The sequence below is a fragment of the Neolamprologus brichardi genome, chromosome 14 (genome assembly GCF_056152115.1).
Source record: "Neolamprologus brichardi isolate AB-2024 chromosome 14, ASM5615211v1, whole genome shotgun sequence".
NCBI lineage: Eukaryota > Metazoa > Chordata > Actinopteri > Cichliformes > Cichlidae > Neolamprologus > Neolamprologus brichardi.
Window position 1 is genome coordinate 25704904 of NC_142117.1, and position 16662 is coordinate 25721565.

General features: G+C 36.7%; 1 protein-coding gene and 1 pseudogene across 1 annotated transcript; both read right to left on the reverse strand.

Moving 5' to 3' along the window:
- Positions 1-245: 245 nt before the first annotated feature.
- On the reverse strand, positions 246-7502 carry LOC148098902 (extracellular calcium-sensing receptor-like; annotated as a pseudogene).
- Positions 7503-8601: 1099 nt separating this feature from the next.
- On the reverse strand, positions 8602-12875 carry LOC148098903 (extracellular calcium-sensing receptor-like). The gene is made up of 12 exons (XM_087851552.1): positions 12698-12875; positions 12420-12547; positions 12179-12331; positions 11865-12065; positions 11490-11626; positions 11138-11381; positions 10867-10997; positions 10592-10688; positions 10336-10459; positions 9747-10219; positions 9569-9649; positions 8602-8958 (listed from the first exon to the last, which is right to left on the reverse strand). Exons 1-12 carry the CDS (start codon positions 12873-12875, stop codon positions 8602-8604), a joined length of 2304 nt encoding a protein of 767 aa, XP_087707678.1.
- Positions 12876-16662: the final 3787 nt, after the last annotated feature.

The window sequence follows — 16662 nt, forward strand, 5'->3', positions numbered from 1 at the left end:
TATTTACTTTCACATTCAAACATTATTTTAGTAAGTGATTACTACAGTATTAAACTTAAACACAACTGGGTTTTCCAACACAATAAATGTACAACAAACACAAAGTTTTTCTTTTTTTCACATTAAAATATAATATAATATATATATATATATATATATATATATATATATATATATATATATATATATATATATTTTATTTTTTTTTTTATTTTTTTTTTTACTCTGAAATAGAAATAAGAAATTCATCTTGAATATTTTCCAGTCATGCCTTTCTTGATATTTCTCTCGGGTCGTAGTAAGATAATGTAACATTTGGGGATGAAAATACATAGTAACAATCCAAAACTGGATGATAATATAGCAAATATTTCCACTGCCACAGAGAACTTTCCAGGAGAGCTGACATAAGCTGGAATGAAAGAAATCCACACAGCCCAGAAAATCAGCATGCTGAAGGTGATGAGCTTTGCTTCGTTGAACGTGTCTGGTAGTTTTCGTCCAAGAAATGCCAGGACAAGACAGGCGAAGGCGAGCAGGCCGATGTAACCAAGGAGCAGGTAGAATCCAGGAGGCCATGGCTCTTTACACTCCACCACAATCTAATAAAATCTAACAATTAGTATGTATACAGAGAAATGGTTCATTTTATATTATTTATTTTTTTCTGCTTTGATGTCTACACTAAACACTGAAGTCCCCTTCTATAGGATTTGAAGACATCTTACTGTATAACTTAGTGATATTATTGTCCAAGAATATAAATTGCAACAATTGGTGTTTTAGAACTTCCTACTCACTCTTCCAGTTGAAGCTTGGTAGTTTGGATTCCTGAATGGGAACGGAGGTGCGGCTAGCACCCAGCCAGCACAGAGACAAATCTGGAGCAGCATTAAATAATAGTTACAGAAAGTGGCTACAAAAACTGACATTAAAATTTGCTGACAGTTTGATATCTTTCCCACCTGAGGAACTGTGGTACAGATGATCAGAATCCTCTGCTGAGCTGTACTAAACAGCATCCGACCCCTGGAACCAGGTACATTAGTCCGGAAAGCCAGGAGAACCACAATGGTCTTAAAAAGGACGCAGGACAAACACAGGGCAAAGCTGATCCCAAACGCTGCCTGGCGGAGCCTACATGTCCACCAAGACGGCTGACCAATGAACACCAGAGAACACAGGAAACAGAGCTTGAGTGACAGGAGAAGCAAGAAACTTATTTCAGAGTTGTTGGCCTTGACGATGGGTGTAAAGCGGAAACTGTGAAACACAATGGTGATGATAGATGTCAGGATGAATCCCAGCAGGGTGAGTGCAACCAGGATGATACCCATGGCATCATAGAAAGAGAGGAACTCTTCTTCCCCTGCAACACATTTCACCTTGTCTTTGTCTGACAAGTAGTATTCAGGACATTTAATGCAATCAGTGGAACCTTTGGGAGCAGAGAACACAAGACAACAAGACATATGTGGATTAAAATTCAGGAACTCTTCATTCAAATCAATAATTTTTCAATACTTTTTAACAGTGCAACATTTTCATTCTTTAATATGATATGGGCTACCAGTCTGGTTGCTGATCTCTCCATCTGCACAGGGCAAACAATCAAAGCAGCATTTGGGCTCTCCTCGGCGTGTGGCCTGCCTGCTGCCAGGGGGACATGGAGAACTACACTGAGATACAGGAACCTGAACAAGGAACAGAAAAAAAGTGAAAAGATTTTCTTACTGAGTATTTGACATAGTTGATCAAATAATTTTCAACAGCTTAAAAAATGTTTAATTTTAAAGTGGCATAAGAAATACATTTACAATAACTATAACCTACCTGCCTCTCTCCTTTTGTCCATAAAATAGTGTTCTGCATTATCTGCAACTGTTGGCCATGGGGAGCTGAACCATCATAGCTTCCAACTTTGATAAATCTGGCTTAAAATATTTCAGAATAAAACCAAACCAAAGTTTTGGGTTATAAAGTAAATACCCATAACTTCTTGTTCATGGTTGTTGTAACAGACAGATCTTTCAAAGGGACATAAAAAACTTTGTCCACAGAAACCTATTCTAACAAAGTGTCACAGATTTAAAATTGTCCATGAATTCACAGTACACAGTGCATTAGTTACACGCTTTTGCACACCCTCTACAGTGAAAATAACAAATACGTTTTACAGATTAGAGTAAAAATCAATCATATATATATATATATATATATATATATATCAACTGTAAGAATGTAATATTCTGGATATTTATAATTGAGCTATTTGCATATATTAGAGCTATTTCTGCTATTTTGTAAACGGTGTGTTGTAATGTATTATTTAATTTAGTTAAATGATACAATACAATATAATATACAATGTCTTGAAGCAGCTGTAACAACATAATTTCTTTAGGGATTAATGAAGTATTCTGATTCAGATGTCATAACCTATTATACTGCCAACTGGTTGGGATTATCTACTGTTCAGTCAGTATATCTGACCCAATGAGGAAAAAACAAACTGAGGGGAAAGTGTTTGTAGCTTTTCAGTCTGGTTAACTACTGATGCATTGGACTAGAACAGCTTCTCCTCCACAAAGTCATCATCTATAAATTACTCTACAAATTTAGCTTTACGTCTAAGTAGAGTCTCTAGTTTCAATGCATTTAGAAAATGAGGAAGAACCAATGACACTGGCTAAAAAGGACTGACATCACTTGGGAAGCTTGTAGAAAACTAAATAGAAGAAAGTAGAGAAGAAATAACAATTTAACATGAAGCAATGACACACTCCGGGGCCTGATTAACCCCAGCAGGGCCTCCTCGGATGAGGGTGTCTAGTGATAATGACTGAAACACCCAATGAATCCAAGGTCCAATACTGATGATGTGTACTATTTTTTTTATTTTTTTATTAAAATCTAGATCAGATTTTTAATCCCTAAACCTAACCAAGGAAGTTAAAAAGAGACTGAAAAATGGCAGAATAGCTTGTGATAAAAGAACGAAACACCCTGTGAAGTTGAGGCACACAACGATGTGTCCCGCTAGTTTCCAGGCGGCCTTTCCTCATAGTGGCTATCCCTCAAGACTTTCTCCATTTGAAGAAATGCATTATCAGGGATTGTAACATCTAGTTCTTTTATTGAATTAAAAGATACAATGAGTGAAAGTGAAATGACAGTCTTTTCATGTTTTTAACATTATATTTGTTGCTGAAGCCTAAAGTGACCTCCCCAAAACTGTTTTTTTGGTTTAGTTTCCTTCTTAACATTGAGCTGTTGGTTCTGTCACAAGTTAACCAACATAAACTATCATTGAACTATTAGCAGCAACCAATCTAGTTATGGACATTAAATTCTGTACCCGGAATTATTACACTACCTGTGCTATAAAAACTGTGATTTGAAACATCTATTTATTCACTCCAGCTTAATGGACAGTTAAATGAATGACAATTTTTAGAGTAGGTGTTCATAGTTCAAATTAGGATTAATACATACAGTGTTTCACATGTAATGTTCACTTAAAAGTTATACTAAACCTCATTTTGTCTTTGCTGTCCTTCTGCCAGTTAATGATGTCATAGAGAGGGACTGGCTCTCCATTGGAGTAGAAATATACTTTCTCATTGAACTGGTTGGTAAAATTGACCATCTTCAGATGTTGAAGAAACTACATCAGAAGAGAATTATAAAAAATAAAATATTAAACGAAACAAATAAAAAAATATTTTTTAAAAATTACAAATTCAAAAGAAAAAAAAATCACATGAATTATGATTTGGATATTTTGTAATTGTTTCAATTACCTGGCCATTCGAAAATGAACTGTGTTTCTCACACAACCCCCTATTATGTCCCACAGATTCACAGTTTAAGAACGTGTGCAGAGCATGGGCAACAGCGTACACAGCTTTATACACATTATAGGATATTCTGACCGGAGATACATCGCTATAACTGCTGTCAGTCTGTCTCAGATCCTCTGAACCTGTGCATACAGGTTTTGCCAAAGAACCTGCATAATTTCTATCAGCTGACATATTAAACAATCTTTTTGGTCCAACAGTAAGCCCAACCATATAGCTAGAATTGTTTTGAGAGCCTAGTTTGTAATTCAAAGTATCCATATAATTCAATCTTTCCAGAGTATTCACTTCATATTCTTTGGCTCTGTCTCTTTCAAACTCCAGCTTACACCCAAACTGCTCTTCCCAGAACATATTGATAAATTCCATTCCTGGTTTGGGAGAGGGTCGGACATTCAAAAGAAACTCTTTCAAGCCAGGGATGCTGACTCCAGGGAAGGAAAAGCCCAGTGTTCCCTCCAGGAGAAAGTGGAAGTCAGGTGAGGCCAGCTGGCTCGAGGTCACCCAGGCTTCACTTGCTATCCACTGTATCCCTGTTACATTCCTTTGAGCTAGCTGGAAAGGCAACATAAACAACTGTGAAGACTATTCACGTATATACTTAAAAATACCCAAAATAGGATTTGTTACATTATTAATTAAGATGTTATTATTTACAAAATGCATCAATCAAGATACTAACTTCTGAGAACAGATGTAGTACATCTACTCCTGAAGTAATGACCACGACAACCCGAGCAGTTGAACTCTCCAGCTTATCTGCCATTTCTAGTATTTCAGCCGTTGTGGGTGATGCTGGGATAGAGAGATGAAATGCCACACATCAACCTTGCCTTCTAAATTGATTAGAGAATGCTTGGATGCCATAAAGGCTGTAGTCATCCTGAAATGTATATACAGAAAGCATTTATAAATCATGTTGCTGTCTAAAACTGTTCCATTGTATCATTTAAAAAAGTTTTGATCTCACCATAGCTCCTATTGTGCCCACCCAGAACCAGCCGAAGTAAGTGACAAGATTTACGAGACCTCTAACTTGAAAGAGATCACTTGGCACAGTTCTCAAGAATGATGGGTACAAATGCTTGTCAGTAAGACAGCTACAAGTGGCAAAATAACTCACCTAGAAGGAGAGCAAGTTCTTTCTATATTATTGAGACACAAACCAAATACATAACATTATTAAACAAAGTTGTACAGATTATTACCAGTGGTATATTGAAAGGTCCAAGTGTTTGAGCTACAGCTCTTGTAGGGGACGAGGATGCAGGACCAATCACAGCAGGCACAGGAGAATAATACAGACATGTGGAAGATTGTCTTGCCTTTATCTCTTCTGTTGCATTTACTTTTATGTCATTTTCAGTGTTTCCAGGATTGTGATGAATTGCTGTCTTAACTTCAGCACATCTCTCTTTCAGTATGGTTAGTATTTTTGACTTGGCTGTTATTGCCACAGTCTTTGATTGCTTCATTTCAATACCACTGTTTTCAATTTCTGCTGTTTTTTCTACCTCACTGCTAACAGCTTTTGAGTGAGTGAGCAAAGAATACAGAGCCTGCAGGCTGTTATGGATATGGTTGCAGCTGCCCATAATCCTGTAGCCTAGTTTAACACCCGGTAACAGACTTGAATTACGGTTAATTTCCTCCACTGCAAACACCATTGTCATTATCCATTGAAAGGGTCTTTCACGAATGCTGCAGACATTTTTTTTTAAAACAGTATTTAAATTTTTAGTATAAAGAAATTAAATTAATTTTAAAAATTATGATTATAAATTATGTAATATAAATATAATTTACATTTGTTCATCAGTCACAGTGCCACAATTCCATGTAAACATAGCATAGCAACATAGCAACTGACATAGTTTTTCATAAAATACTGATATTTCATTCATTCATATCTAAGGGAGAAAAAACAAAACAAAATGAAGACCCAGCATAGATTAATAATACCCTTACACTCACCCACTGCAAGGTGGAATTTGGGGTTGACTGTTGTAGCTTTGCTGTGGTTTTGGCACAACATATTGCAGAGGGAAAAATCCTCCAATCACAATATCACCGTCAGAGTGCAGGGCTAAGGGCTCACTGCCTTCCAGTTTTACACAATCTTGTAAACTAGATTTAGAACTTCTCACGTCCCCAATCCTTAAACTATGCTGTGTCTCTTTCATAACTTCTTCTTTTCTCATCAAGTGTCCCTCCACACTTAGTGGTTTTCCTTCATCTACAGTGTGAGAAACGTCAGAGAACACAATGTAAACAGGATTAGAAAACAGATAAAGCATTAAAAGACATTTACCAACAAGGGCTGAATACATAATTGACCGTAACCCCATAAAAAACTGTATGCTGAAAACAATGGCCCTCCAACAGCGTCTGTGACAAGCCAGTGAAGTGAGTTAAAAACTTGTGTCACTGCATTGTTCCAGATGAGTCATTATGACATTACCCAATCAGAGATAGGTTGACATGACTCTCATGAACCTTAAGTTACAAAACTCAAACACTGTGAGGTGACAAGAATAAAAGACAAAGTCACAAATATTTTATTTTAAAGCTATGGGAAGTTAATAACAAAATATTTATTTTATTCATGGCTTCTGAGTATATATTTACTTCATTTAACTGTAACAAAAATAGTAAATTAATATGTAACTACACATTCACACTGTAATGAACAATTCTGCTCACACATGTCTAGTAAATGTTAATATATTGATTATGTCATATTTTTCAGAAAGCCGAAGACACTGAGCAGGTCCCAAAAAGTCTGGATCATTTTTTGCTTATTTTTTGTTGTGTGGGCCAGACAGAGTTCCATAAGTCAGCTTGACACTAGCTACAACATGTGCTGTGTGATTCAAATGAGACCCAAATGTTACATTGCATAGCTGACTAACTTATACAACGAGCTGTATCTGTAGCTGAATTGATCCAGACCAGGTAACTCTGAGTCTATACTGTCAGTGAAAACTAAACTCCTGATATGAGGCACATTTGCTGGAATTATTTTTCTTTTGTGTGGCATGTGTTATTTAAGTAGTCAACATTTGCTTTTATTTGTTGGATGGATGGCTTGCTTCCTGTATTACTTGCTTTTAATAGTAACCATTAATGCTATTTTTGCTTAGACTTAAACCTTTTTTTTATTGGAATCCCATTACGTCAAGTCAGTTTGATTTAAGAACAAAATGTATAATTACATTCCATGTCTGCAAAAATCCAAATTCAAAACTCAAAATTAAAAAAGACAAACATAACAAAAATGAAGGGGGGAAAATCACAATTGACTGACAAAGACAAAAATAAAAGTTAGAGCATTAAAAAAATTACATTAGAAAATAGGTTGTTATTTAATCGAGTTTAAATAAATGCTTGGCTCATGTTAGAAGTGAATTTTTATCTTTAATACAGGTGTACATCATTATTTATATATTTCACAAATACCTCATAATTTTAAATACACATTTTTATATATTCTACTATAGAAATAGGTGTTGTAGAATAAAGCTAGGAAAGATAAGGCCACACCCACCCAATACCGAATGGAAATTTGGTTCACTGTGTAAAGAGCAGGAGGTTCTGCTCTTATTACTGAAAGATGACCTGAGGGATGGACCCCGGCATGTTTATTACACGTTTTGCTGTGATACTGGATTGTTGGTGGGCTCTTTTAAAACTATCTGTGCTCCCAAATGTCTCTCTCCAGAACCCAGAAAGATCACCAATCTCCTACAACCTCAAAGTTTTCAACTTCAGTTCTAGAGTCAGCACCAGCTATTGCATAGTCTGAACCGATTCCATTTTCCCAGTGTTAGTCTGAGCTTTCCCAGTTGGAGAGGAGGACACCTGCCTCTGTTATCAATTTCCAGAAAAGTTTTTTTGCCAGTACAATACATTATTATATAATAATATTTTAGCTTTGTATTGACTAAGCTGTAGGTAAATTATATTATAATAACTGGAGTACAGTGTACAAGTAGATAAAGTGCATAAATATGTATTATAACAAGAAGCTTATTTTATATTTTGAAGACATTTAGATGTTCCGCAGTGAATGTCTAGAAAAGAATATCAGTGGTATAGACTTAATAACTGGGTTAATTTATTTAAAAATTATTCTGTGCTGACCGAAAAGAAAAGACACATCATGAGGAAAATCCATCCATCCATCCATCCATCCATCCATCCATTCATTCACGTCCGCTTATACTTTTCAGGGTCGTGGGGGGTGCTTTAGCCTATCCCAGCTGTCATAAGGAAAACGTTAAAAGTTATTTATTGTATAACATTTCTTATAATTCTTTATTTGTATATAGGAAAAAAACACATTGTGAAAATCTTGAGAGGTCTTGTCAACAGACATCATATTTAGTCTTTTATTTTAGAGAAGTAAATGGTTCAATAAATAAATTTTAAAATAGAGCAAAAATGTTTGTGCAGTATCGACATCAGTCGTGAGTTCATAATACAATAACTAAATTAGACAATTAACCTGTTTCCAAATGGTTTTTTTTAAACGCTTCTCTATGGTGGCTTAACCCCCCTGTTCAGATTGTCTAACATTTAGACAATGCTCCCTAAAGGACAGAGTAAATGCTGAAATCAAGGTTACGTTGGGAAGTAAAAGCTTTTAACAATAATGTAATGATCATATGGCATTTTATTTTTTTTCCACATTAAAATATTATAACTGTACTCTCCCAAACACTGAGAATATAAATGATCATCTTTGATATTTCCCAGTCATGCCTTTCTTAATATTCCTTTCAGGGTGCAGTAAAATGATGTAACATTTGGGCACAAAAATACACAGTAACAATCCAAAACTGGATGCTAAGATAGCAAATATTTCCACTGCCACAGAAAATTTCCCAGGAGAGCTGACATAAGCTGGAATGAAAGAAATCCACACAGCCCAGAAAATCAGCATGCTGAAGGAGATGAACTTTGCTTCGTTGAATGTGTCCGGTAGCTTTCGTCCAAAGAATGCCAGGAGAAGACAGACAAAGGCCAGTAGGCCAATGTAACCAAGGAGCAGGTAGAACCCAGGAGGCCATGGCTCTTTACACTCCACAACAATCTAAAGATGTCCAGAAATGTGTTAGAATGGATTTTGAGAGATGGTACATTTTATGTGATTATAATTATTTACTCTTTTGTGTCTACTTCACCAGTTAAAGTGCCACTGTATATGATTTTATTATGTTGATGGTTAATGACAATATGAAAATAAATACAAAACCAATTCCCAAAAAGTTGATTATAAAAAAAATGTAAATAACAGTAGATGAAAGAATTTAATTTATGAATCTTATAGATTAAAACATACTAACACTTTATTCACAGTAGAACATATAGAATTATATAGAAAATATATTGAATCTTTAAACTGATCACATGTACCATTTTAGCTTATTTTAAATTTGATGACATAAATGCATTTCACAAAATTTGGGACAGGCCTACTTATAGTGGCTATGACGTCGTCAGTGTATTCAGATGTATATCTGAAATTGCAATAAATGTTGTTGCTCCCATCCCAATGTTTTTGAGATACAAAATTAGCAAAATGTTTTTTTGGTTGTTTTTTCTTTCATTAAAAATATATATTTGAAAAATATTTCCCATGTCCGTTTACAATATTTTGGGCAGGCTGTGTAAGAAAATACAGAAACAGTTTTCTTACTCACTTTTCCAGTTATAGCTTGGTAGTTTGAATTCCTAAATGGAAAGGGAGGTGCACCCAACACCCAGCCAGTAGAGAGACAAATCTAAAGGTTGGGGTAAAACAATAGAAGAACACAATCTAAAACTATGCAATGTAAACAAACTGATGTCAAAGTTTCAGACATTTTTTCTCCCTTTCACCTGAGGAGCTGTAGTGCACAAGATCAAAATTCTCTGCTGGAATGTACCAAACAGCATCCGACCCCTGGAACCAGGTACATTAGTCTGGAAAGCCAGAAGGACCACAATGGTCTTAACAAGGAGGCAGGACAAACACAGGACAAAGCTGATCCCAAATGCTGCCTGGCGGAGCCTACATGTCCACCAAGACGGCTGACCAATGAACACCAGAGAACACAGGAAACAGAGCTTGAGTGACAGGAGAAGCAAGAAACTTATTTCTGAGTTATTGGCCTTGACGATGGGTGTATAGCGAAAACTGTGAAACACAATGGTGATGATGGTGGTCAGTATGAAACCCAGAAAGGTAATTGCTACCAGGATGATACCCATCGTGTCACTGAAAGACAGGAATTCTTCTTCCCCTGCAACACATTTCACTTTTTCTTTGTCTGACCAGAAGTAGTCAGGACATTTGCTACATTCAGAGGAACCTTTGAAAACACAAAACACAGAAATATGCATGTAAACAGTCAGAAACTATTCATTACATATCTGTAATTTTAAATAACTTTAATAGCATTTTTGAAATAAAAAATATATGGGCTACCAGTCTGGTTGCTGATCTCTCCATCTGCACACGGCAAACAATCAAAGCAGCATTTGGGCTCTCCTTGGCGTGTGGCCTGCCTGCTGCCAGGGGAACATGGAGCACTACACTGAGATACAGGAACCTGAACAAGAAACAGAAAAAAGATATAACAATGTAAATCAATAGGTTGTTTCTAGGTATTTGACATGGTTACCAAAGACTTTTCACCATTTAAAGTAACATAAATAATAGGGTTGGGATTACTGTGACCTGCCTGTGACTGTCTTGTTGTCCATACTATAGTGTTCTTCAGTATCTGCAGCTGTTGTCCTTGCTGAGCTGAACCATCATAACTTCCTACCTTGACAAAACTAGTAGAAAAAAGAAGAGATCATTTCAATGCAATGCAGTCAGGCAAAACAATAAATGCAAAAACATTACATTAAAAAACAATATTGGTATCCTTAAATGTATACAACAAGTGTAGTTCTTGGCTTATGATCATCTTCACAAAAAGTTAAAAAGTTAACCTGAAGTATGGCATTTCACCTAATTTCATTCTTGCTGTCCTTCTGCCAATTAATGATGTCATAGAGAGGGACTGGCTCTCCATTGGAGTCAAAATATACTTTCTCATCAAACTGGTTGGTGAAATTCACCCTTTTCAGATATTGAAGAAACTACATAAAAAAGATTATTAAAAAATGTTAATAATAAAACTGATACAAATTCATCATGAAATAAAATAATAAAAAAAACATGTGAAGCTTGATTAACATATTTAACATTATTTGACATACAAAGAAACTTATTCAGCTACCTGACCATTTGTAAATGAGTTGTGCATCTCACACAATCCCCCGCTAGGTCCTGTTGAGTTACAGTTTAAGAAAGTGTGCAGAGCATGGGCAACGGCATACACAGCTTTATACACATTATAGGATATTCGGGCCTGAGATACATCACTATAACTGCTATCTGTGTAACTCAGATCCTCTAAACCTGTGCATACAGTTTTTTTCAGAGCACCTTCATTACTTTTATCAACAGACATATTAAATGAACTTTGTCCAACAGTAAGCCCGACCATGAAACCAGAATTGTTTTGAGAGCCTAGTTTGTAGTTTTTCAAAGTATTAGTTTCATATTCTTCACTTCTGTCTCTTTCAAACTCTAGCTTACAACCAAAATATTCTTCCCAGAACATATTGACCAACTCCATTCCTGGTTTGGGAGATGGTCGGACATTCAGAAGAAACTCTTCCAAGCCTGGGATACTGACTCCAGGGAAGGAGAAACCCAGTGTTCCCTCTAGAAGATTATGGAAGTCAGGAGTGGTCAGCTGATTAGCGGCCATCCAGGCTTCGCTGACTACCCATTGTATCCCTGTCATATTTCTCTGAGTAAGCTTGATGAAACAGAAAGAAATGATTATTAATGTGAAAACAATTCATTTGAAATACCTATCTTTTCATAATAGCTTAAAATACTACAAAATGTGTCACAATTTAGGGAAAGCCACACAATACATCAACTGAGCTACTTACTTCTGAAAACAAGTCTAGCAAATTTACTTCTTTGGCAAATACCACCACAACCCGAGCTGTTGACCTCTGGAGTTTGTCTGCCATTTTTTGTATCTCAGCCACTGTGGGTGATGTCGGGATCGTGAGATGAAATGCCACACACCCACCTTGTTGTCCAAACTGAATAGAGAATGCTTGGATACCATAAAGACTGTAATCATCCTGAAATGTATCCCCAAAAAGAACTTGTAAATCATGTTTGTGTATATTAACGATTCTTTTTGTGCCCTGTATATGACAGATCAGCTGGAGATTTATTAAAGTCTTTATCTCACCGTAGCTCCTATTGTGCCCACCCAGAACCAGCCAAAGAAAGTAACAAGCTTCACGAGACCTCTAACTTGAAAGAGATCACTTGGCACAGTTCTCAAGAATGATGGGTACAAATACTTGTCAGTAAGACAGCTACAAGTGGCAAAATAACTCACCTATAAGGAGACAGGTTATTTTATGATATTGAATTAAAACAAACTCTAAACATAAATTATTATTAAATGTGATTTAGCAATTTATTACCAGTGGTATGTTGAAAGGGCCAAGCGTGTGAGCTACAGCTCTTGTAGGGGTAGATGATGCAAGACCAATCACAGCAGGCACCGGAGAATAATTCAGACAGGGGGAAAACTCCCTTGTTTTCATTTCTACTGTTAATTTTTCTTTCATGTAATTTTCTGCATCTTTAAGAATCCTAGGCTTTGACATGTTAACTTCAGCATGTCTTTTTTCTACTGAGGATAGGATCCCAGGCTTCCTTTTCATCCCTGCCATGTTTAATCCCTCCATTTGAATTCTGCTGTTTTCAGTTTCTGCTTTTTCTTTCACAGTTTTGGAGTAACTGATTAAGGAAAAAAGTGCTTGCAGACTGGTGTGGACATGGTCACAGCTGTCCATAATTCTGTAGCCTAGTTTAACACCTGGTAATAGGCTTGAATTACGATTAATTTCATCCACAGTGAAAATCATGGTCATCATCCAGCGAAACGCTATGTGGTCAAAGCTGACAAAATATAAAGAATTAAAATGAATAAATAATCTAAAGTGATACAGAAATCACAGGAATATTATCAAAACCCCAAATCTTTTGTTTCTCTTTCTCTTTTGTTTTTAAACATTGAAACTTTGAAAGAAAAAAGTAAGATATGTATATATAATATTAACACTCACCCACTGCAAGATGTAACTTGAGGTTTGCTGTTGTAGCTGTACTCTGGCTTAGATGCAACATAATGCAGAGGGAAAAATCCTCCAATCACAACATCACCATCTGAGTGCAAGGCTATGGGCTCGCTTCTGGCCAGTTTTGTACACTCAGGTAAACTGAAATCCTCACTTTTCACTTCCCCTTTCCATAAACCACTCAGTGGTTCTCTCACAGCCTCTTCTTTCCTCATAACATCTCTCTCCATCCTTTTTGGTTTTCTTTCAACTACAGTTTGAGGAACATCAGAGAATATGATACAAACAGGATTTAAAAAAAGATAAAAAAGCAGCCAAAGACAATTACTAAAAAGGATTGGATGCATTTTCTATTGTATAAAAACTTTGTGTGCTGAAAACAGTTGCCTGGCTTTTGTTTTCTAACATACTACGTAACAGACTAATGAACAGAGTTAAAAACTCAATGCATTTGTCAATACATTTTTTCATATGAGTCATCATGAGATTAACCAATCAGAGTGACACAGACACATGGGAGAGAGGATAGCTCAACATGTACTCAGCAAAAGTTAATGTCTTCATCTCATTATATTTTTTTAGAAAACCCAAGTGAAGTCACACTCCACAAGTGCCATAATATCTTGTTAATGTTTGCTCAGCTATGGTTCTATGGCCAGATGCACAGCAGAAATCATACAATGAGCTAAACAGTAGGTACAGAAAGTGTTATGGTAACTAAATGTGGTCCAAATGTTACAGGACACCTGACACCTCATACTATAATGTGGTAATATTATAACTGTAGCAACAGGTGGTTTTATTGCAGTCAGTGATGTCCTATTGCGTTAAAATAAAGGTGCTCTTTAAATTGCAAGAGATATAGGTCATAAAATTATTATTCCTCTTTAACCCGTATGATTCCATGTAAGGCAGATAACACTTTGCTCATATTTACAGAGAAAGTCCAACAAATTTAAATATAAATAATAAAATATTTTTAGTATTAGATATGAATTAACATATGAATATATTTTCTTTAACAATGTTATAAATCTGTTATAATTCATTTGAATCTTATTTAATATATCTGTCTTTATTTTTTTAATGTATAAATATAGAATTGCAGTTCTTGAACATGTAAATAGTGAATTAACTAACAAAGTTAGAGTGCACTAGTATGAATAATGTGTAAACTATGCATTTTCATTTTACTTATACTATATACAGTGGGGCAAAAAAGTATTTAGTCAGCCACTGATTGTGCAAGTTCCCCCACTTAAAATGATGACAGAGGTCAGTAATTTGCACCAGAGGTACACTTCAACTGTGAGAGACAGAATGTGAAAAAAAAATCCATGAATTCACATGGTAGGATTTGTAAAGAATTTATTCGTAAATCAGGGTGGAAAATAAGTATTTGGTCAATAACAAAAATACAACTCAATACTTTGTAACATAACCTTTGTTGGCAATAACAGAGGTCAAACGTTTACTATAGGTCTTTACCAGGTTTGCACACACAGTAGCTGGTATTTTGGCCCATTCCTCCATGCAGATCTTCTCAAGAGCAGTGATGTTTTGGGGCTGTCGCCGAGCAACACGGACTTTCAACTCCCGCCACAGATTTTCTATGGGGTTGAGGTCTGGAGACTGGCTAGGCCACTCCAGGACTTTCAAATGCTTCTTACGGAGCCACTCCTTTGTTGCCCGGGCGGTGTGTTTTGGATCATTGTCATGTTGGAAGACCCAGCCTCGTTTCATCTTCAAAGTTCTCACTGATGGAAGGAGGTTTTGGCTCAAAATCTCACGATACTTGGCCCCATTCATTCTGTCCTTAACACGGATCAGTCGTCCTGTCCCCTTGGCAGAAAAACAGCCCCATAGCATGATGTTTCCACCCCCATGCTTCACAGTAGGTATGGTGTTCTTGGGATGCAACTCAGTATTCTTCTTCCTCCAATTCAATTCAATTCAATTCAATTTTATTTATATAGCGCCAAATCACAACAAATGTCGCCTCAAGGCGCTTCATAGATACAGAGAAAAGCCCAACAATCATATGACCCCCTATGAGCAAGCACTTTGGCGACAGTGGGAAGGAAAAACTCCCTTTTAACAGGAAGAAACCTCCGGCAGAACCAGGCTCAGGGAGGGGCGGCCATCTGCTGCGACCGGTTGGGGTGAGAGAAGGAAGACAGGATAAAGACATGCTGTGGAAGAGAGACAGAGATTAATAACAGATACGATTCAATACAGAGAGGTCTGTTAATACATAGTGAGTGAGGAAGGTGACTGGAAAGGAAAAACTCAATGCATCATGGGAATCCCCCGGCAGCCTACATCTATTGCAGCATAACTAAGGGAGGATTCAGGGTCACCTGGTCCAGCCCTAACTATATGCTTTAGCAAAAAGGAAAGTTTTAAGCCTAATCTTAAAAGTAGAGATAGTGTCTGTCTCCCGAATCCAAACTGGAAGCTGGTTCCACAGAAGAGGGGCCTGAAAACTGAAGGCTCTCCCTCCCATTCTACTTTTAAATACTCTAGGAGCAACAAGTAGGCCTGCAGAGCGAGAGCGAAGTGCTCTAATAGGGTGATATGGTACTACAAGGTCATTAAGATAAGATGGGGCCTGATTATTTAAGACCTTGTATGTGAGGAGCAGGATTTTGAATTCAATTCTGGATTTAACAGGAAGCCAATGAAGGGAAGCCAAAACAGGAGAAATATGCTCTCTCTTTCTAGTCCCTGTCAGTACTCTTGCTGCAGCATTTTGGATTAACTGAAGGCTTTTCAGTGAGTTTTTTGGACATCCTGATAATAATGAATTGCAGTAGTCCAGCCTGGAAGTAATAAATGCATGAACTAGTTTTTCAGCGTCACTCTGAGACAGGATATTTCTAATTTTAGAGATGTTGCGCAAATGGAAGAACGCAGTCTTACATATTTGTTTAATATGTGCGTTGAAGGACATATCCTGGTCAAAAATGACTCCAAGGTTCCTCACAGTGTTACTGGAGGCCAAGGTAATGCCATCCAGAGTAAGAATCTGGTTAGATACCAAATTTCTAAGCTTTTCAGCGCCAAGTACAATGACCTCAGTTTTATCTGAGTTGAGAAGCAGAAAGTTAGTGGCCATCCAAGTCTTTATGTCTTTAAGACATTCCTGCAGTTTAACTAATTGGTGTGTGTTATCTGGCTTCATGGACAGATAGAGCTGGGTGTCATCTGCATAGCAGTGAAAATGTATGCTATGTCTTCTAATGATGCTGCCTAGGGGAAGCATGTATAATGTAAACAGAATTGGTCCTAGCACTGAACCCTGTGGAACTCCATAATTAACCTCAGTGTGTGAAGAGGACTCTCCATTTACATGCACAAATTGGAGTCGATTAGATAGATATGATACAAACCACTGCAGTGCAATACCTGTAATACCTACAGCATGTTCTAATCGCTCTAATAGAATATTATGGTCAACAGTATCGAATGCTGCACTAAGGTCAAGAAGGACAAGCACAGAGATGAGTCCACTGTCAGAGGCCATAAGAAGATCATTTGTAACCTTCACTAAAGCTGTTTCTGTGCTGTGATGAGCTCTGAA

Excerpts from the sequence above, each read along its gene's own strand:
- LOC148098903 (XM_087851552.1), bottom strand. The coding sequence starts at position 12,875 with ATGATGACCATGATTTTCACTGTGGATGAAATTAATCGTAATTCAAGC. Across the intron at positions 12,332-12,419 it reads GCCCTTTCAACATACCACTG|GTGAGTTATTTTGCCACTTG; the intron begins GTAATAAATTGC and ends GTCTCCTTATAG. Across the intron at positions 11,627-11,864 it reads TGCTAGACTTGTTTTCAGAA|GGAACACTGGGTTTCTCCTT; the intron begins GTAAGTAGCTCA and ends AATCTTCTAGAG.